At 46.7% G+C, this 19,785-nt stretch overlaps 5 protein-coding genes across 5 annotated transcripts; 2 read left to right on the top strand and 3 right to left on the bottom strand.

Annotated features, from left to right (window-relative positions):
• Positions 1-487: 487 nt before the first annotated feature.
• On the bottom strand, positions 488-1,502 carry F9C07_3011 (putative mitochondrial dicarboxylate carrier protein; the record flags this gene model as incomplete). The annotated part of the gene is made up of 2 exons (XM_041289600.1): positions 488-536; positions 607-1,502. 2 exons carry the CDS (start codon positions 1,500-1,502, stop codon positions 488-490), a joined length of 945 nt encoding a protein of 314 aa, XP_041142665.1.
• A 4,073-nt stretch (positions 1,503-5,575) lies between these two features.
• On the bottom strand, positions 5,576-7,884 carry F9C07_3012 (phosphoenolpyruvate carboxykinase [ATP]; the record flags this gene model as incomplete). Its single annotated transcript, XM_041289622.1, has 4 exons — positions 5,576-6,919; positions 7,235-7,435; positions 7,492-7,567; positions 7,703-7,884. 4 exons carry the CDS (start codon positions 7,882-7,884, stop codon positions 5,576-5,578), a joined length of 1,803 nt encoding a protein of 600 aa, XP_041142664.1.
• Positions 7,885-10,205: 2,321 nt separating this feature from the next.
• Positions 10,206-12,231, top strand: F9C07_2238296 (uncharacterized protein). Its single transcript, XM_071510012.1, has 4 exons — positions 10,206-10,690; positions 10,744-10,852; positions 10,908-11,474; positions 11,526-12,231. Exons 1-4 carry the CDS (start codon positions 10,510-10,512, stop codon positions 11,578-11,580), a joined length of 912 nt encoding a protein of 303 aa, XP_071363746.1. The 5' UTR covers positions 10,206-10,509; the 3' UTR covers positions 11,581-12,231.
• A 1,001-nt stretch (positions 12,232-13,232) lies between these two features.
• On the bottom strand, positions 13,233-15,382 carry F9C07_2225649 (sodium ion/proton exchanger; the record flags this gene model as incomplete). The annotated part of the gene is made up of 9 exons (XM_071509770.1): positions 13,233-13,603; positions 13,654-13,755; positions 13,822-14,188; positions 14,235-14,283; positions 14,334-14,746; positions 14,819-14,992; positions 15,041-15,147; positions 15,201-15,269; positions 15,328-15,382. The coding sequence occupies 9 exons, from the start codon at positions 15,380-15,382 to the stop codon at positions 13,233-13,235; spliced, it is 1,707 nt and encodes a 568-aa protein (XP_071363745.1).
• A 2,551-nt stretch (positions 15,383-17,933) lies between these two features.
• Positions 17,934-19,022, top strand: F9C07_2277380 (uncharacterized protein). The gene has a single exon (XM_041284687.2). It carries the CDS (start codon positions 17,987-17,989, stop codon positions 18,731-18,733), a length of 747 nt encoding a protein of 248 aa, XP_041142661.1. The 5' UTR covers positions 17,934-17,986; the 3' UTR covers positions 18,734-19,022.
• The last annotated feature ends 763 nt before the right edge of the window (positions 19,023-19,785 follow it).

The raw sequence follows: 19,785 nt of genomic DNA, 5'->3' as shown, positions 1-19,785 counted from the left end.
AGGGAACAGAGAACCAAGTAAAACTCCAGTGCGCCCGCAGTAAACAGTACCAACATCAGAAAAGAAGAAAAAATACGAAGGAAAAAAGATTAAAAACGCACTAACAGGGGTATTTTCCAGGGGGCGATTGCCTCGAAGTCGTCATGGGACAGACACATTTCTTCTCAACAATGTGCTGATATCCTCGATGCATGTCCGATAGACAGTTGGCTAAAACATTTAAGCTGAACAACAAGTCGTGGGCTATTCTATCAACACGGAGCTTTAGAATCACTAGAACTGGGTGATTCTGCTGCGGTCGCATTTTGTATTCTGGACGCGGCAGTTCCCGGAGAGTGAAAAGGAAGTAAACGTCCACAGGTCCGATAGCGAGAGAGACCAGTCACTCAGTTATTAAAGTCGAGACATTCGAGCGAAACTCAACACGCTTCTTTCTCTACACCAAGAGACTGTTGAACTGTCGTCCGATTAATGAATGTTGACTCGTTTACTTGGTAATGAGGTTGAGATAATCAGCCACGATAAGCGTGACCATCCTAAAGTGGGTCCGTGGGGTTAGTGATAAGCACTTAAGAAAAAAACGGCGTGGGGAGTGGGGAGACTAACGCATGGGGTGCGATCCGCACATAGTACGTCCCGAATCCGCGGTAAAACCTCAACCAACCCTCATCCTTGGCAACTTTGCGAGCGCAATCCAACACACCCTTGTACGGCACCTGGCCGGTCTTAGGGTCTTTCTGTTGCTTCTGCAGACGAGTTTTGATGAAGTCGAAGGGTAAAGAAAGGAAGCTGGCGAAGAAACCAGCGATAGCGGAAGCAGCAAAGGTCTGGTTTTGAGCCGACAGGGACGTGTGAGCCTTCAGCTGAGCCTTAGACTCAGCGAAGAAAGTCAATTGACCAACATTGAGAGCCATAGCCCGCACGACGGTTGGCAAAGCTCCTGCCCACAAGGCCGGGATGCCCTCATTCTTCGAAATGCGGAAGAGTGCATCCACCACCGAACGGTAGTTTGCTCGCGCCTCTAGGGGCTTCAGGCCGTCTGACTGCATGCGTACGAGGGCCAAGTCAGCGGGATTACCAATCATAGCAGCAATTCCACCAGCGGTAAGGCCCGCACCGGCGCGCTCCGCGAAAGTGATCTTCCTATTTGCGGCTTCGGCGCGCTTATTGAGCGTTTTGCTGAAAGTATCGAAGAAACCCAGGCGGGCAGTAGTGTAAACGGCCTGGCGGAGTAAGCCTGCCGACAGACCAGTATAGAGATCAAGGATCTTTCCGCCGGCAATGATGTCGCGGGCAACGCCGAACGCGGTCGGGCGAGGGCCAGTTCGTACACCCTCCCCTGCCAACTGAAGGCGCACCTTGATCATGTCAATTGGCTGAATGACGGTGGTCGCTGTCATTCCCGCTAGGCCACCGTTAATGAAAGGAAGGGCCGCACGGGTGTAGGGGTGATGTAGAAAGTCCATCGCGGCCTGAGATTCTTTGGTAGTTGGAGAAGCCATTTTGATCACAAACAGGAATTACAATAAGCCTGGAAAGTCAGCACACCGTCGCAGTGCCGGGCGCAAATTTGAGCAGATGACGGTAATAGCAATGAGAGCAGAGCATGTGTGACCATCCACTAACCGATGGTAGAGGAAATCAGGAGACGTTACGCAAGTGCGACTGGAGATGTATGACGGTGGGGAGAAAAAGAATTGGTGAAGCTTACCAGCGAAGGATACGGTAGTATATAGCGGATACTACGCGAGACAGACGAAAAGAGGGGAAGAGGAGTAACAGAAGAAGATACGAAAATAGAGTCCGACGTGGACGAGAAAAAGCAGGGAGAGGAAGTGAGGGGAAAGAGAAGAGATCGACTGAAATAGAAGGAAACAGTGAAGTGAGTTCTGGTAGCCAGTCAGATGATGAAGCGTGACACTGCGGGGATTGGACAGCACATGTACAGTCAGTCAGTCAAGAAGTTTGGTTCTGTCCCAAGAGGAGATTCTCGGGTTATAAGGTTTTTTGAGTAAAATATAACGAGGAAAGCATGAACCAGGAACCGACCTTATTTCCGAACCAGGCACGGTCAAGACGAACGGTCATACATTAGAGAGTCGAAACAAAGCTTACTAGCAAGTCAGTAGTAGTTTCTCACGTAGCGATCTTCGCTGGATGATGCCTAAGGAGGTCCCCACAATCTAAGCATGTCTCCGGTCCCTCTGGTACCTCTCCATACACATCATAGTACTAAGCAAAGCTCTAGAGTAAGGATTAACCTGAAACTGTGGTACTACTGCATCATGCCGTCACGAATGCGGGGAACATTCATGTTGCTAAGACTCCGGGAATGATTTCGTCGCTGAATCGCATACTCTTTTTGAACCAGATATTCAGGCCTGAAGTTTTTATTTTGGTATTATGTTCTGGGATAGTGAAATGACGACAATTCCCCTCTTTCTCAGGAAAAGGATATTCACTCGATCCCTAATCGTAATCATTGAATACTAGTACAAGCTCCACTGCATGTCACATTCTATGTGAGTGGGGTGTTCGTAATATTACCGTATTGGCTCCACCCGGGGAAGGACTAGTGCTAACCCGACGACCTATTTTCCGATACCTGATGAGAATATGTGTTTGCACGAAGACCAAGAAGCATTTCTCGATTCGATACTAACTATATAGAGAATCCAGGTATTGATCTATACATTCTACAATCGCATAGAAGTTGAACAAATCAAATGTACAATCAATCCATGTACGTAGGTGCGTATTCACAGGTGATCTTCAAACAAATACCAGTCCACCCGCCCGAGCTAGATGTACCCGAGGATATAGATACTAAGTGGTAAGATCGACTGTATGACTGAGTAATTCTCTTCCGCCGCGCTGGCTCGGGTGACAACCCGGGGCCCAATCGGAGGATAGCAATTACTGAGGCATGGATCTATCCAAATGGGAGTGTCCGGGATTTGTAGGGGTGGCACATGTGTCTTAGACCTGTTTGTGGTCTATTTCAAAGACCGTTTGTATATCGTTATTCTGTTTGATTTCGCCATTTCATTAGTATACATCGCAACAACAATTGAAAGCATAGCCGTGCCTCCATTCACCCACATCAGTCCTTTCCGCCGAGGGATACCCGGGGCCCGATAACCGGCACTTACTATACAGTTTAAGGCAAGTAGAAAGAAAATTGATTAAATAGGACTAGATACCTTTACGAGTCAGCCAAAGGGCGATATATTACACGGCACAAGAATCCGGACAACTGTTCTCCGGTACAGATGGGATACTTATTAGGGGTTAGTGACAACTACGTTGCATACCACAGTACGGGCATCCAGCCTTCTTAAAAAGTCTTCATCAGTAAATCACATAAATGAGCCCATTGTACGGTCTGTAAATACATACATGCACTGCCTGATTAGATAGACTGGTACTCTACAAACAGGAAGTGTAGTACTATGTATATCTGCCAATGTCCAATCGAATTACTTCCCCTGATATCATATACGACTGGGTAAGAGGACCACTTTCTATTGGCCAACGGTTGCTAAACCGCCAGATGACAAAGGATCGACTCCTGTATTGTGGGCTGTACGAGATCGGAAAATATCGTTCACGTGGCCAGGCTATGCAGATACAAGTCGACACATTCTATCAGTAAACACTAATAAAAAATCCCATCCAAACCTCAACAGTCCAAGATACAGTCAGCCCAGTCCAATTCTAAATGATCAACCCCCAACAAACCCACGGAGCCATGGCCGCGGAAAACATTCCGGCAAAGAGATACCCAACGGCATAGGTTGTCGGACTGCCAAGCACGACTCATCATGGTCAGGGTCCTCTGAGTCCTTACTCGGGCCAGAACCGGGAGTCCCAGGCGGAAGCTGGACGGGAAGCGGGAAGGAAAGGGTGGAAGATCGGTAATGAGTTGTCTCCACCCGCTTAGCTACGAGGTCAGTGTGCCGATAGAGTATCCGGAGCTCTTATCGTGGATGCCTATCGAACTGTCAACTAAACCTTGTGGGGAGCTAGGGCTCTAGCAAATCATAGAATTGCCGATTCTCGCTATGTATATCGGAGGTTTATCACGTTGGTTATCATAAAGCCATTGTTGGTTGATTACGGTCGTAGGTATTTTGTGGATTTCTTTGGGGTCTCATGTTGAAGCTGTACGCTAGTCTTTTCTAAATCGTGTATTACGATCGTAAAGTTTGGTCTTATGGGAATGAGTGGGTTAAATATGGATTGGGTCCTGAGTCTCATGGTAATACTGCCATATAGGAGCCCTAAAATGAGGACAATACATGAAGAATTCATCACCGTGCTTTTAAAACTTTGGACAGATGCAACTCTTCAGATGGTCTCCGGGAGTATCTGCTGCCAAACAAGATATATACGCTTTCTGTGGAAGATCTCTCCCATTTCCCAGAGATTGCGGAAGTGCATTACGGCAATCCACTACTTAAACTACTTGATAGGTACCTTGGCTATCGTGGAAAATATGCGGACAATCAGGACCTAAGTCTACCATACGTCAAATCCCTTTCGCAGAATATACTCTCTAACCTCATAAATATAAATCAGGCCAATGTTACTCTGTATCAGAATCACCTATCATCAGTATACGAAGGTACTTCATTCGAAGGATATCTGACTACCAACTATCATCCTCTCAGAGGATCATAAAAGTACAACGCCGGGGTTACTTGTCTCCAGTTAGCCAATGTGCATTGGAAGGACACTTCATTGTCATCCTGCAGGAAGTGAACATTTCTCTGAATCTTTCTAAGCACTGAATCGATGTATGCAGTAGGAAAAGGTCTTTTACTTTTGGTGGAAGAGCACTGGTAAGGCATCCCTGGATTGTTGGTCCATATCAAATTGACGGCATGGATAAAGTAGGAATATATGCTGAATATATTCCTCGCTTGGTTGCTCCACATAGTGAGCGATGTAGGTATTTTTACATGAGTTGCACTGCGGAACCCCACCAATGATACGGTTGGACTTATGGAATGTGACGAATTCCCCTTGAAATGCTTGCTGATGCTCCCAATAATATGCGATGTTCGGATGATTGTAGATCATTCCAGGTATAGGTGCTCTGTACGTTTCTTATCATGGATATCCTTATAGCTGAACGAAAGCAAATGGAATGGAAGAAAGAAATGTACACGGGGGGGCGGGAGAATCGGTAAGGGAGTCGTATAAAATTTTATCTTTAGATCACTCGAGAGTTGTTAGGCTGACAGTTGATCCCTTTCCGTAAAGGCGGCAAAGAGGAAAGACGGTGGAAAAGAGCTACGAGGAAAGGTACCCATACATATGTTGAAGAAAAGTCTAGTAAAACTTCATTCCATTGTATTTCACAGGCACTATTGACCAGTCTGAATAGCCAAGCCTATATTCGATCATAAAGAAAAGATATTACCGAACGGAATGCGATATGGTATGACCCAGCTTGTCTTGCCAAGCTTTTTTAAATGACCCAAAGAATAGAACGCGACACGCCATGCAATATAGAAAAGCAAAAGGGAATCAGTTGACAAAGGAAATCAAGCAGAAAATCGCAAACATTTTATGCCACGACTGGGCCAGCCTCGATGACCTCCTTTGTTGCCTGGTCGGCGTACTTGGTGAAGTTCTCGTTGAACAGCTTGGCGAGCTTGTTGACCTCGTCCTTGAAGCTGGTGGATGCAGTCCAGCTGTTCTTGGGGTTCAGAAGCTCAGAGGGAACGTTGGGGCAGCTCTTGGGCACGTGAAGGTTGAAAACATCGTAGACCTCGTACTCGGCGTTGGCCAACTCGCCGCTGTGGATGGCGTCCAAGATGGCACGGGTGTACTTGAGAGGGCAACGCTTACCGCCAGTGGTGGCGCCAGCGCCAACCCAGCCGGTGTTGAGCAACCAAGCATTGGCCTTGTGCTGCGAGATCTTCTCAGCCAGCATGGTAGCGTAGCGCATGGGGTGGAGAGCCAAGAAAGGCTGGGCGAAGCAAGAGGAGAAAGTGGCCTGGGGCTCAGTCACACCGTCCTCAGTACCGGCCATCTTGGAGGTGTAACCAGAGATGAAGTGGAACATGGTCTGCTCGGTAGTAAGCTTCGAGATCGGAGGAAGGACACCGCGAGCGTCACAAGTGAGGAGGATGATGTTTGTAGGGTGCTTGTCAGAGATGCAAGGAATCTTGGCGTTATCGATGTACTCAATGGGGTAAGCACAGCGGGTGTTCTCAGTCAAAGTCGAGTCATCGTAGTTGACAACACGGCTGATGGGGTCGAAAACAACGTTCTCGAGGACGGATCCGAAGCGGATGGCGTTGAAAATATCGGGCTCCTTCTCGGCGGAGAGACCAATGCACTTGGCGTAGCAACCACCCTCAATGTTGAAGACACCACGGTCGGTCCAGCAGTGCTCGTCGTCACCAATCAGGGCACGGTTAGGGTCGGCAGAAAGAGTAGTCTTGCCAGTTCCGGAAAGACCGAAGAAAACGGTAACATCACCATTCTTACCCTCGTTGGCAGAAGAGTGGAGGGTCAGGACGTTGTGCTTGACGGGCATCTCGTAGAACAGGACGGTGAAAACACCCTTCTTCATCTCTCCAGCATACTCGGTACCCAGGATAACCATTTCCTTCTCGGCAAAGTTGATGGCGACGGAGGTAGCAGAGGTCATACCCTCAGTGAAACGGTTGGCAGGGAAAGAACCGGCGTTGTAGATGACATAGTCGGGGTGGAAGTGCTTGAGCTCCTCTTGGGAAGGGCGGATAAGCATGTTCCTCATGAAGAGGGCATGGTAGGCACGAGCGCAGACAACACGGACGCTGATGCGGTATCTCTCATCCCAGCCGGCGAAACCATCAATGACATAGATACGGTTGCGGGTGTTGAGGTAGTCGACAGCACGCTCACGGTTGATACGCCAGACCTGTCAAAGCGGATTAGCTAATCAGCCCTATACGGATGACGTCATATATTGTGACACAGCGTTTGAGACAGGTGCATGTAGCCAGCGCAACAAGCGCGCAAGAATGACACAAGCAAGGGCCGGAGTATTAGACCGCCACACGACATGCATAAAATGCCTCATAAGATCATTGAGGTATTTTAGTTTGTCTCGCAGCATTCCTATCTCCACATCCCAAGAAAGCTTGGCCACGCAAAGCACCCGCGATCTGCACTAGGACAAAGCAAGGGGCAAGATGCGCGATATATGCGCGCATCAAATGGGAATACAACTTACATCGGGAGTCATAGGCTTGTTAACGGGTCCCCACCAAATATCCTGCTCAGAAGATTCCTCCTTCACGATACGCTTATCCGAAGGGGAACGACCAGTTTTGGCACCAGAGTATGCAGTCAGAGCACCTGACGATGTGATAGCAGTACCAGTCTCATAGACAAGAGCATCTTCGTAAAGAGCAGGGACGGCAGGGTTAGCGATCTATTGAGCGTTAGCGATAGATCCTTTGGTTGTATAGCTTGAATCGGGCATCATACAATAGCGACACGCTCGTAATCAATGTGAGCGTGCTCGTGAAGCTCTTCCTCCAGCTCAGTGTGACCCTTGCCAGGCCTAGTTGGTGGATGTTAGCCACGACTCCTATACTAGTAAAGAATAGTGGGTGGAGGGAGGTCAGAGGCCTAAGGTAGGCCGGTCCGACCTGGTCAAGATATAGGATGGTGAACGAAGAAAAAAGGAAAGACATACTGGACACCACCAGGGTGCAGAGCAGTGCGATTCACAGATGTGGCAACCATGTTTCTTAATGATGTGGAGTGATAGTTATTGTTGCGCTGCTTTGCGACTTGTTGTTGGAAGAAATCTGTGTAGAGAGGACCTGGTTCTACTGGGGAAGCACGGGGTATATTAATGTTTTCAGCAGGAGCCATGATCACAGCAAAGTAAGTCCAGAAGGCGTTTCAGTCTTCGACTCCGATATGCTTCTCCACAGTTTGACGGGAGATGTCGGGGCTGAAGACCGGGCTGAGGCAGCGTTGGTAACCGTGGACTCTGGAGTGTGTAAAATGCCTCTTGTGGGTTCTCCGACTTGTTCCGAACCCCAGATGTAGGCACGAAGTGGTTCCGGGAAAACCGGTCGGGTGCACCAACTAGAAGCAAGAAAATGCGATTTTCGGAATGAAAATAAAGGGGTGTGTCTCTGGATGATGATAACGCGCGGATGGTATCCAGTCAAGAAATGTCTCATGCAGGAGCAAAATGCAGGTGTAAATGAGTTTTAGTGCGTGGGTGTGGGTGCCCAGGCGCAGGAATGCAAACTATGTTTAGGACAGGCTGAAAGTACCGCTGCAAACGACAGCTTGCCTACCAATTATTTATGTCTTACATTCGTTTGCCATTACACAATCCCCAAAGTATGTTCCCTCTGTATTTACTTTTTCTACAAAGAATTCGATCAATCAGTCTCCAGGGTTTATGCGGGCAGAGGGAAAAGTCAGCAAAGTGGTGACGTTGAATGATCTCAGTCTACTCTTTTTGTTCTATTTTGTTTGGTTCAAGCGGCCAAGACCCAAATTGCGGGGAGAACATTTTCGGCTAGACCTTTTGCTGCCGGACCGGGGGAGCTCGAGACCACATGGGTGAAAGCAAACGCTCTAGAAGAGTAACGACAATGTCGAAATGCCCAGGTGGCGCAGTATCGCCCCCAGAGAGTGCCTATCTTTAGCCCCTCTTCAGGGTAACAATCAATAGAAACCAATAATCACTTCATCCTAGCCAAAAGAGACGTGCTCATGACGAAACCCCGGCTGAAGTCTCGGGTTCCCGTTCATCATTTCAATGACGCTTTCCTCCTTTAGGCATGCTGTTAGTCATTCGGTTCCCGAGGCTAACCGTCACAGACCAATCAGAGGTCGTCCCTCTGTCTGATTTTCAATCCAACGTCACGAAGTGGGCAGAAGATATTGCCGCGGTTTTCGCTCAGAAGGAGAGGAAAGTAGGCAGTTGTCTAGGTGAAAATTTGTTTGAATACCATAGTGAAATACTTGCCCCTAGCATGACGATATTACCCGTTTTCCAGATATTATCGGGTATGAACTTTGCAGGATTCAAAATCTATCGCGGACCCATATGCCAGGAATGAGTTCCTGGGAGAGGCTCTGCGTAACAGTAATATTACCCACGAAAAAAGCACATGAAAACCTGATCGCCTAGGAACTTCCGAGTTCCCCCCAAAATTTTCCGAGACACTACGTACTGGTCAGGCGGCCCTGGTCATTTCCCACGCGACGTCAAGTGATAAGCGCTTTTCGGCCAAGAATTTACCAGTGTCGACCCAATGACGGTGTATACCTACAAAGGACACATGCCGGTAATCGATAGTACACTACCGTCTCCCTACCACTAGGCTCCTTTTGTTATCTTACCTTCGTCTGTACCCCGCATCCGAAACGCCTGGGCCACAACGGATCTCTTCCGGGAGCTAATCCTCCCCTGGAAAATGGACAACATTCTCGGCTGCAACGAACCCAGGCAACATTGCACACGACCAGATCAATGTTCAGAATTGACGGATATTGATTCTTTCAATTCATGTAAAAAGGCCATGGCTAGAACTATCAGGCTTCTATATTGTGGAGATCCACAAATCGGGTAAGTTAGGAACATCAACTATTCCTAAAACAAGGCTCTATCACATTTCGGCCCAGGCTCTGCAGTAGGGTCGGGAAGTGGGTACGGAAGGGTTCCTGATACGGAAGATTTAGGAAGGAGTCCGCTGTGAAGACGCAAAAATCGACATCTCTTACATAGTTCTAGGGGTAATTACTAAAAAAGTGGAAAATGCCTCATAGTACCCTACTCAGGAGTGGTCTAGCCAGAATCTGAACAGCCACAGGTAAAAAGTAGAAAGGGGCATGCTGCCATCGACTTCGTAAACATTCATCCCTGCGATAGGATGGAATTTGATAATCATTGCAGCCTTACCACCAATGAGGATACCTATCTCCCTAATGACCGGACGTAGATAGTAGCTGCTGTTGAATTCTACATGTCACGCAGCCCCTGCTCATGGCCATTCGTTAGACTCGGCTAGAATCAGTCGGATGAAGACGGTAGAATGGGCGGTGTGATCAGCCCTGAAGTCAACAATTGGATGTAGTATGAAGCATTCCCTATTGGTGCCAAATTGTAAGGGTCCCTGATTTTCGGTGCCTGAGGCATAAGGACTCTGGCATCACGTGGAAGAGGAGATTTTTTTTTTTTTGAAAGCAGAGACCTCCCGTCTAAAAATATCAAGGGGCTATCATTGGCCACATTACGTGTTCTGCTTCACCAAAAGCCAACATTCATGATATCTATATTTTTACCCATACCTCAAATTCAGAGGGAAAGAGCATAATCACTGATACTCAGTAATCATAGTTTAAGCAACATATACTATGTTCTTTACGGAGTGCTTTCTGAAGAACTCCTGTTCCAACCGTTAGCCCCACAGTATCTTGATTTGAACTCCGCTCAGGGCACTAGCGGTTGATCTCTTTTTCTCACGGACATCCATGACCCGCGGTGGAACAATGGGCGCGCTCTTGGACGCCTTCAGGCAATCATTAAGCCCTTACATGGAGATTTGGCGCCGGTACATATGGCATTTTTTTATACTCTACGTAGTATTGCTGGGTGTAGTACTTCTAACCCTTGTTTCAAAGCTGAATGGGGAAAACCCTGTATCAGTGCGAGGTACGATCTTAGAACTACTATCGAGCCTGTGTAACGTCACTAATGCTGATCAGAAAAGATCCATAGTCCTTATGACCCACTACCGTTGACAATATCCAAAGCACTGGTTTTGGCTAAAGTGCGAGAAGAAAATGTGTCCTGGGTGGATGATCTTCAGCCTCAGTTAGCAATAACTATTCACCATTGCCGGAACCTGAACTGATAGCTTGTGACCCAGATGGATACCATATATCTACACTGCTGATAATGAGCCTGGATACTTTCCGGTTCCGGAGAATAAAGGGCGCGAGGGCATGGCGTATTTAACGCATATTATTGACAATTACGATACCTTGACTGATATCACAGTTTTTATGCACGCATCAGCCACACAATGGCATAATGACGTTGGCGACACCAATTCGTCTAATGTCCTATCTATGCTGCGCCTTGACACAGTAAAGCAGAAAGGATATGTGAATCTTCGTTGCCAGCATCGTCCGGGCTGTCCAACCGCAGTTCGTCCTTTCGATCCTGAGCTCCTGTCAAGCTCAAGCATTGTATACCGTAACTTTACCACGATCTACACCGAACTTTTCAACACATCAATTGAAACTGTACCAAAGGAGATCGGTGGAGTGTGCTGTGGTCAATTCGCTCTCACTAAAGAACGGATCCACCAGCGACGACGGGAGGACTATGTACGCATGCGGGATTGGGCTTTTTCTACGAGCCTGGATAACTTTACCGTTGGCTCAGTGTTCGAAATGCTGTGGCATATGGTGTTCTTAGAGGACCCAGTCTCGTGAGCATCATCCGTGCTTCGTGTTGTTCGAAATGAGCTGACTCGATCTAGATGCCCAGATACCCAGCAGTGCTATTGTGAACTTTACGACCTGTGTAATGAGTAATGATATGTATTCATTTGTCCTTTATCGTTATGATATATGTCCAAACACATTTCTATGAAGAACAGCTCACTAGCCGGCGTCCAAACTTACATGATGCACTAATGATGCTTCTCTAATCATTTCAAGACATGTATCTTCGATCCAGTCTTTAGTGTATTATCACATGCATTATTCGATGCACCAATCAAATCCTACGGAAAAGGATACTGTCATCCATTATCAACAAACGTAAAATCCTCCCAATAAGATCACCCCTCAGTACCCCTGTATCTCATCCACGAGAATTTTACGATACACGCATCCCGAAGGATGCCAATCCCGATCCGAAAACAAGGATCGGCTTCATTGTCCGTGTTCGATCCTAATCCTCCCGAGAGTATCTAAAGATGTAAAAGATATATCCGGATCGGGACCTTGATAGGGCGCCTGGTGGCGAATGTAACCGATCACATGGACAGGTCAGTAATTCTGAGCACTAGATAATCCTTGAACTGAGAGGGACTGTGCTATTCATTGTTGTACCAAACAACTGGTCGGTTTAGATCGAGGTACCCAGGTGGGCTAAGTGGTTTCCTGGATAAGTAATCTGTTTACATTCTGAACTATATCCTTGGTGTTACCTGAGGATGATATTCTTAATTAGACAAGGAAGAGTATATAGCAGATTATATGTCTACCAGTTTTAAGTAGAATACAATAGTATTACTTATTTTCTTTTCTTCTTCAGAACAGATTAACTTAAAACCCTCTGTTTAATAAGCGATAAGGCAAAGAACCATCAACCCCCACCATGAAACCATGAAATTATATATCTGATAAACCAAACTACAATCCAACCACCACAGAAACACCCCAACCCCTCAACAGCAAAAGTCCTCCACAGACTCAAACCAACCTACCAACTCCCAGAAACCCTCCAGCCGACCACACTCAAACCCAACAAATAACAACCCAAACTATGCGTTGTCCAACCTCGTGATAGGCTCACACCACCCAAAAGCGGGGCAACACAAAAGCACAACCCAACGCACGGCGGGGTAAATTCAGGTTTCAAATCACCACTCGCCTATTTCCCATTACTCACTTTTTCTCACTTTCTTCACTTTCCTACTCATTCCCTGATTTTTCTACACAAGGTCCCCAGCAACAACAACCTAGCTCGGTAAGATTATCATACCTCTGTGTTATGTTAATTAAGGGGCTTTTTGTTTGGGGAGTGAGACGCTAATGTTGGATTTGTGTTGTATGTAGTTTCTGTCTATCTCGAGTGCTATCGCTATCGATCTACAATCAAAATGCCTCACTCTACTTGCCCTGCCTGTGACGCCCCCATTCCTGGTCAGGCCAAGACCTGTGTCTCTTGTGGAAAGGTATGGTTGTTTTCCTGTTCTTGGGGTTTGAGCGGATGCTGATGGTGGTGGGGTTTAGACTTGCCCTGTTTAAGGGGTCATATTGAGTGTTATGAGAGCCGGATGTTATCGGTGGAGTTTAGTCAGTGGATATGCGTTAAGACATATTTGATGATTGATGATGAGATATGAATTCGTTGATGAGTGAATAATATTGCCTGTTTATTCTTCACGTACTGGTTTGAGTGATCGTGCGTAGGTTAATTTCTGTAGATTGTGTAATACCATGCTATCTATGTCTTTCTATACTATATCTCTTGTATCAACTGCTCGGTCTATCATCTGTATTGTGTTCCGGGACTCCGGTCGGTCATTGTCTGTGCTGGCGCTGTCTTCGCTTCTTCTGAGGATTGCGGCTGTGTCGTCTTCTGGTTGGCCGTCGTCTGTCCCGTCATCACTATCGGGGGGTCGGGAGAAGCGGTTGTTGACCATTACTGAGTGTCGTGCGCGATTTGCCGTGCTGTTGTTGGGGAGGGGCTCGTTATCTGAGAGAAGGAGGACTTCCACGGGGTGGTCGCATATGCACGGGACGTTGCAGAGTTTGTACAATGCGTTAAGGATAGGGACTGATAGTCCGTGAACGAGGATAGAAAAAAGGACGAGCCAGTATACGACTTGCTTTCCATTAGGGATTGTTTCCTCTAGCAGAGCTTGGTTCACTCACCAGGTATCATTGCTGCGGTTAGGTTATTGATCTCATTGTCGCTTTCTCCTGAATCGGGAAAGAGTCGACGGGCATATTCTACGTATGAGATTGCGCCGATACCTGGTCATTGAAGAAAGAGTTAGCTTCTAGGGTCAGCATTGGAGGTAAAGGTCGGGGTACACTTACCGATCGGGCCAAAGTAACCCATGAACAAAGCCTCAGTCCAGTCATGGCAGACGGCAGGTATGAATCGGTATCCAAGGAGGATTGTTGGGATCCGACGAAGGACTAGAATCAAAAAGCCCAAGCCGAATAGTCGCGGAAGTGTGATCCCAGTGTCGTGGGGCATATGAAATTGTTCCCACGGCATGACGGCCCCGAGGTACATAAAGGTGCCGAAGTTTAAGAGGGTTTCGAGTGTAGGGTTAAAAGTGTCATGGCGAGCCTGCATCTCGGAGTTGTACACGCCATCCCAGTTCAAGAAACTCCCGGCGATGAAGCAGGCAAGGGTCTCGTCTGAGCCGACGCAACCGCAGGTGCCGACGACTAGCATCTTCAAAAGGTTAGGCCTGGTTTACGGCTAGATAGATAGAACTCACCCCAATAGCCATCGGTACAAGGGAGAGGCTTTCGTTCTCAATCCATCTCCTAGTGTGGAAGTTAGCAAAATTTACCTAGAATCATCGAAGCTCACATACCTCTTCAGGGCTATGACCAAGAGTTTGCGAGTCATGAACCCTATCAGAGCACCATATGTAGCTCCTACGATAATCATGTATAGAACTCCTTCAACAAACCAATGCTTCAATGCCTTACCGACGCCACCACCAAAGCGACCGACATCAGCGGCGCCGAGAACGTCTGGGATTCCCCGAACCAGGTCAAATTCCCGTAAGCTCTCGGCATTTGCAGGAGTCTCGGCGTACCGCAAGAGCGAGACGGCCAGTAATAGAAAGGTAAATCCGAACCCATCATTTCCACCCGCCTCGGAAGAAATGAATTCACGGAGATGCCGACGGACGTACTTGTCAGCAAACGGACCTTTGGCAATTGCTTGTGATAGAATGGGATCAGTGCATGTTACACACGAGCCGATGATCAACGCAGCGAGCTGTACCAGAGCATTGTTTATCAGTATTGAAGTTTATAAAGTAGAAAGATCGTTGACAGCGGTGGCACATACAAATGAGAGGTTAGGAACCATGAGCATGATGCATGAAGATGTTATAACCCACCCTATCCCCATGAGGGGAAGTAGACAGAAGGTGAGTTCGATGGAGCGCTGCTTTATGTATCGCTTTGGCAATTGGTATCCAACTTTAACCAATTGAATCCCGATAACCAAGCGTGTCAAGGCCTGGTTCTATCAGTCATATCCTTCATAGCGCTACAGAGTAAGCTTTACATATGTGATTTCACTGCGCTCTTCAGCTTCCTCTCCTCCCCATTGTGAAACATTGAGAAACTTCGCACCAAAAGGTCCAAAGGAAATGCCAACAAGAAAGGCGGGGACTGTGTAAGGTTAGCTATTGTCGATACTACACTAGTAGTACTATGGAACATACGAGCTTCACCCAGATACCATCTTTGCTTGAATTGTAGAGATATATAGCCGAAAAGAAGGATATAGAGGCCTTGATGGAATGTGAGCTGTCTATTACCGAGCCACCTCTCAAAACAATGTGGACATACTTAAAACAGTAAGAACAATATTAAAATTGCTAAGATCAAAAATTGGGTGTAACATTCTGCTCCGACCCGAGCAACAGTATGGGTTGTGTGAATTGATAGTTGCAGCCAAGGAGTCACTCTTAAGGCTCTTGAGTTGAGCGCAAGACGCCCCTGGAAATCCTTACACTGCTGGGGACTTTCATTGACTCAGCTTGATGAATGTCACTAAGCGCGTAGATTGATCGCGATTGTCTTTCCTTTTGCGACGAAGGAAAAACCAATGGTTTTGTAGAAGCGCTTCCAACGCATCATATGTTCGGGTTAATGATGTAAAGTTCGATCAAGAATGATCAACAATCACCAGCGCGAATCACATTATCTATTCTAGCCGCCATCCATCCTTCTGCGCCTGCGTCGAAACAACAACTCAGGGGGCTTGCGTACCCGAGTGGACCATTTACGCACACCCTTGCAGGGGGTATTGCGGCGCGAGAAAGCTTGGCTACAATAGCTAGACATATTGATGGTGATCGACGTGATCTGACTACTGATCGGCAACAGGGATGAAGAGGTAACCGTCTAGAGTCAGGGGATCGTCCAATGGTGTGACGCCGATAGCGCCATACCAGACATGTTTCAATATTGCTGCAATAGGCAGAGACAAAATTGGTGGTAGCCACCCAGCCACCTGGATGTATCACATTGCAACAACAACAAAACGATCGATGTCGCGTATAACTGGAGGATTTCACTCCTTGTCTGGACTTGATATTCAAGCAGTGATAAGATGGGGTTAAATATAGAATAGATCTTAAATTGCTTTAGATCTGATGTTGCAACGGACATTAATAGGTGTGCAAAACATAATTCACGCTGGAGCAGCAGTTGATACATTAGCAATCATGGTCGGACAAAGAGAAACAGCACGTCGATGAGTGATGGCCTGATTTATCTCTAGACAATTTTTCTCCTGCAATCATGCCGATAGATTCGAGCCAATTTCCCCCTCAAGATGGACGGCGATAAATTAGGTTCATAAGAATAGTTAGGTTTAGCTTGCATATCCGATAGAGCATTTGGTGGTCATAGGACACCACTTGATGATTCGCGCGTCGAATGGAACGCACTACTAGTACTAGATACCACACGTTATATACTGCCTCTACCGCTCCTTCTTTGAAAGCAGGATAATAGGCCAAGCAGCGGCAACAACTGTGAGTAGTGTCGCGGGGCCATTCACAGGTATGTGCTCTGATATCATGCTACCTATGGCTTTGCGTAGGCTTCTCGTCAGAGTCTATGTCACTAGCAACGGCGGGACTGGAACCACTCCGTCCTATATCCCTCGCTAGAGGTATCAAGGCATTAGACAAGCGATCACGAAAGGCTAGTATGGGATGGTTTTTTAAAGCTCGCACTGTCGAAGGTGGCTTTAGATGTCACTGTCGTCCGCTGGGCCAAATAGGTTACCTCTTATACCTGGACTATGGTGTAGTGTATGCTGCACTAAGAACACAAGTTTAATAGCATTTCTGTTTCCAACTAAAAGATCTGTTCACTTGGTAGTATAGACAACCATAATACTCACATTCTAACCTTATACCAACATATCACCACGGAGAATTCCTACAAGATTTAGAGCTGCTCCAGCTATGTACCTATCCACATAGACCCTATCACGGCCTTTAATGACCCGTTAGTTAAACGGGTCAAGTTTTTCCTAATTCATCCACCCTCAACCAAAGACATAATTCCAGGCTGCCCTAAAAGCCTTGGCCGAGATCCGAAAGACAATATTTCCATTCTTTCACATTTTCGTAATTTCGTTCATTTACTCAGACATGATATCTCCTTCATGCTAGTGATAATGGATGTCTTCATTTGGTAACCTTACACGTTTGTCTGTTGGCGAGCCCGATGTGTTATACATTCTCTCACAAACAAGGGATCCCAGCCTTCGGTGTCCAGTTTATCAGTACTAATACATGAGAGACTGCCATTTCCGAACAGTAATGACAAGAAGACTGTCCGTAGGTGAACAGAAAAGTAGTAATCGGCCCGTTAACACCGCATACTTCTACGGAAGCAATAAGCGCCCGTCCTAGGTTTAATCAGTGCGTTCAGCCACACCCCAAATGAAACATGAGAACACACGCGATGCAGAGCCTGTGAACCAACACTTTCCTGGGAAATACGTCAGATTTCTACGCGATAGCCTGTCAAGACCCGGGCGAGGTCTCGACTTCAGCGGAACATGATATCGCAAGGATGGTTGTCAATGACGATCGCATATTCTCTACAGCTCATGTGTGAGGTACACATGTCGTCCACGTCAAAAGTATATCATTTTGATATAATTATGTTCTTCAACGGAGGAATCATGCGCAAACGGTTGATCGATATAACTTTGAACTGAAGACGGAAGGTGTCGAGCCCTATAGGGAAACACATGACGTCGTCGACTCAACAATTATATTCACCATCTGTATGGCAACATGAACGATTGCCATGGGCGAAACGCCGTTTTCGGCTTCATTGATGAGTAGTATTAGTGAGATCTATATGACCTTTAGCAATATTTAAGGCCGTTCTATCTAGTCCTTGTCCGTAGTATACATCCCGCTCGCCTGCGATCAACCGAATGAGAACTATTACTTAACATATCCATTGAACATCAAAGATGTACACATCCATCTACTTCATTCTAAATACTCTCCTGGCCTCGAACCTGGCCAGCCAAACCTACGCCAGTCCGTTCCAACCCCAGGTTGACCAAATCCGCGTCCCTGAACCCGTCAGTCCCAATACGCACTGGCCCAATTTCAATGACATTATCTCCCAAGTGACCCAGCCTACCGAAAAAGAAGAATCCCTCTCTGGCTCACTGGGTCTGCGCTATGGCAGCTGCTACTACATCGAGAACCGACAAGGTGACACCCTAGGCTCAGACGGTGGGGTCTACAGCTACTACAAATTCGGAAGTTCCAAGAGAATCTTCCAAGTGTGGTATTCCAGAGGCTTTCCCTGGAAAGATGGAAGTTCGTATCAATTGGTGCCGGACGGCGGGAAATTCTACCTGTGGGATCCGAAGGGAAGCAGCGTGACCAACGGCGGAAGTTGGATTGCAACCAATCTCGGCGGCAACACGTATCCTGGATTTTACAGTTACTACTATTACCTCCATTTCAAGGGTCGCCGTGATGATCACGGATCTGGGGCTATGCCACAGAGCGAAAACGAGATGCATATGATGGGGTCTCGGTATCCTGTTACGTTGGAAATTGCTAAGGTCGAGCCTCCTAATGGCATTCCTAATTACAAGGGATTGACGATTTCCAACGGCTACCTCCAGAATCGGAATAACGAGGATTCGGTTGATGTTCGCTTCCATGAGGTCTCTTGTCCTGTGGATGGAGCTGATGACTAGATATGGTGGTATTTACCGCAGAATTCGAGGGTCAGCTCACATGAGTAATGAGCGAGTGTCAAATAGCCAAGGGGCAATTGTCGCCTGATATCTTTGGATGGCTCTCATCTGAAATTCCTGGAATTTCGAGCTCTTAAAAGCGTGATTCTTCTTGCAATAGTATGGGTTATGACGTTTGATACGTGGATTAACCAGCCATTGTAGTCAGAGTAACAATTGAACTGTGTTGCTTTCTTTACGAAAAGGTCTCCAAAAGAGACTACGAAGTTTAAAAACTTTCACTTTGCAGGCCATAGTACAACGCTTCTTCGGACGAATACTTCTTTACCTATAAAATGAGAAATTTGTATTCGAGCATACTTCTCAGCACAATGCGACTGGGAAGTACTAATATAGCTAGTCCATTTACCAAAAGGCCTTACCTTTCCACTCAACAATATATCATGGTTAACGGACGTAGGAGTCAATCAAAGCAAGCACAAACTATACGTGTTGGTCGCTACTAGCTACCTCACTTAGCCCTAACCAAATATTCCCGATCTACAACAATGGAGACGCCGAGGAACTTTGTTTCTCAATAGATAGATGATATCTCTCTCTGCCACGATACATCTTACTATGAAAGCAATGATGGCTAGTTTTACTTTCAAACATTTGACATCGTCCAGTAGGAATACGTATATTCCTGTTCTAGATTAAACTCTGTATGTTAGGCCGAATTAGCTAGCTCATAAAATGTTCCTCGTCGTTCCCATTCCATTGTGCAAGACCCGCATCAAAAGATGTAGACATCTCTAATATGCATGGATATGCAAGCTCACCAGTATAGATATCTGCAGATACCAGCAGCAGGGAAGACGTAAGGGATAAGCTTAATTGACACATACTGGAGCCGTGAAACATTGTAATTTGAAGTACAATAACCCCTCAATGTTGCTCTTAAGCATTGAGGCTACCTGTCAGTTACTTGTCACACCACAATCCTATACTATTGCTGCTTGGTGACTGGATTCCACTTCCTACGTTGAGATCTGCCGCAATTCATTGCCTAA

This window comes from Aspergillus flavus, chromosome 2 (genome assembly GCF_009017415.1).
Source record: "Aspergillus flavus chromosome 2, complete sequence".
NCBI classification, from domain to species: domain Eukaryota; kingdom Fungi; phylum Ascomycota; class Eurotiomycetes; order Eurotiales; family Aspergillaceae; genus Aspergillus; species Aspergillus flavus.
The sequence above is the reverse complement of the archived record's forward strand: the minus strand, read 5'-3'. Positions and strand labels throughout refer to the sequence as shown.

Excerpts from the sequence above, each read along its gene's own strand:
- F9C07_2238296 (XM_071510012.1), top strand. The coding sequence starts at position 10,510 with ATGACCCGCGGTGGAACAATGGGCGCGCTCTTGGACGCCTTCAGGCAA. Across the intron at positions 10,691-10,743 it reads AAACCCTGTATCAGTGCGAG|AAAAGATCCATAGTCCTTAT; the intron begins GTACGATCTTAG and ends AATGCTGATCAG. Across the intron at positions 10,853-10,907 it reads GTGGATGATCTTCAGCCTCA|ATGGATACCATATATCTACA; the intron begins GTTAGCAATAAC and ends CTTGTGACCCAG.
- F9C07_2277380 (XM_041284687.2), top strand. The coding sequence starts at position 17,987 with ATGTACACATCCATCTACTTCATTCTAAATACTCTCCTGGCCTCGAAC.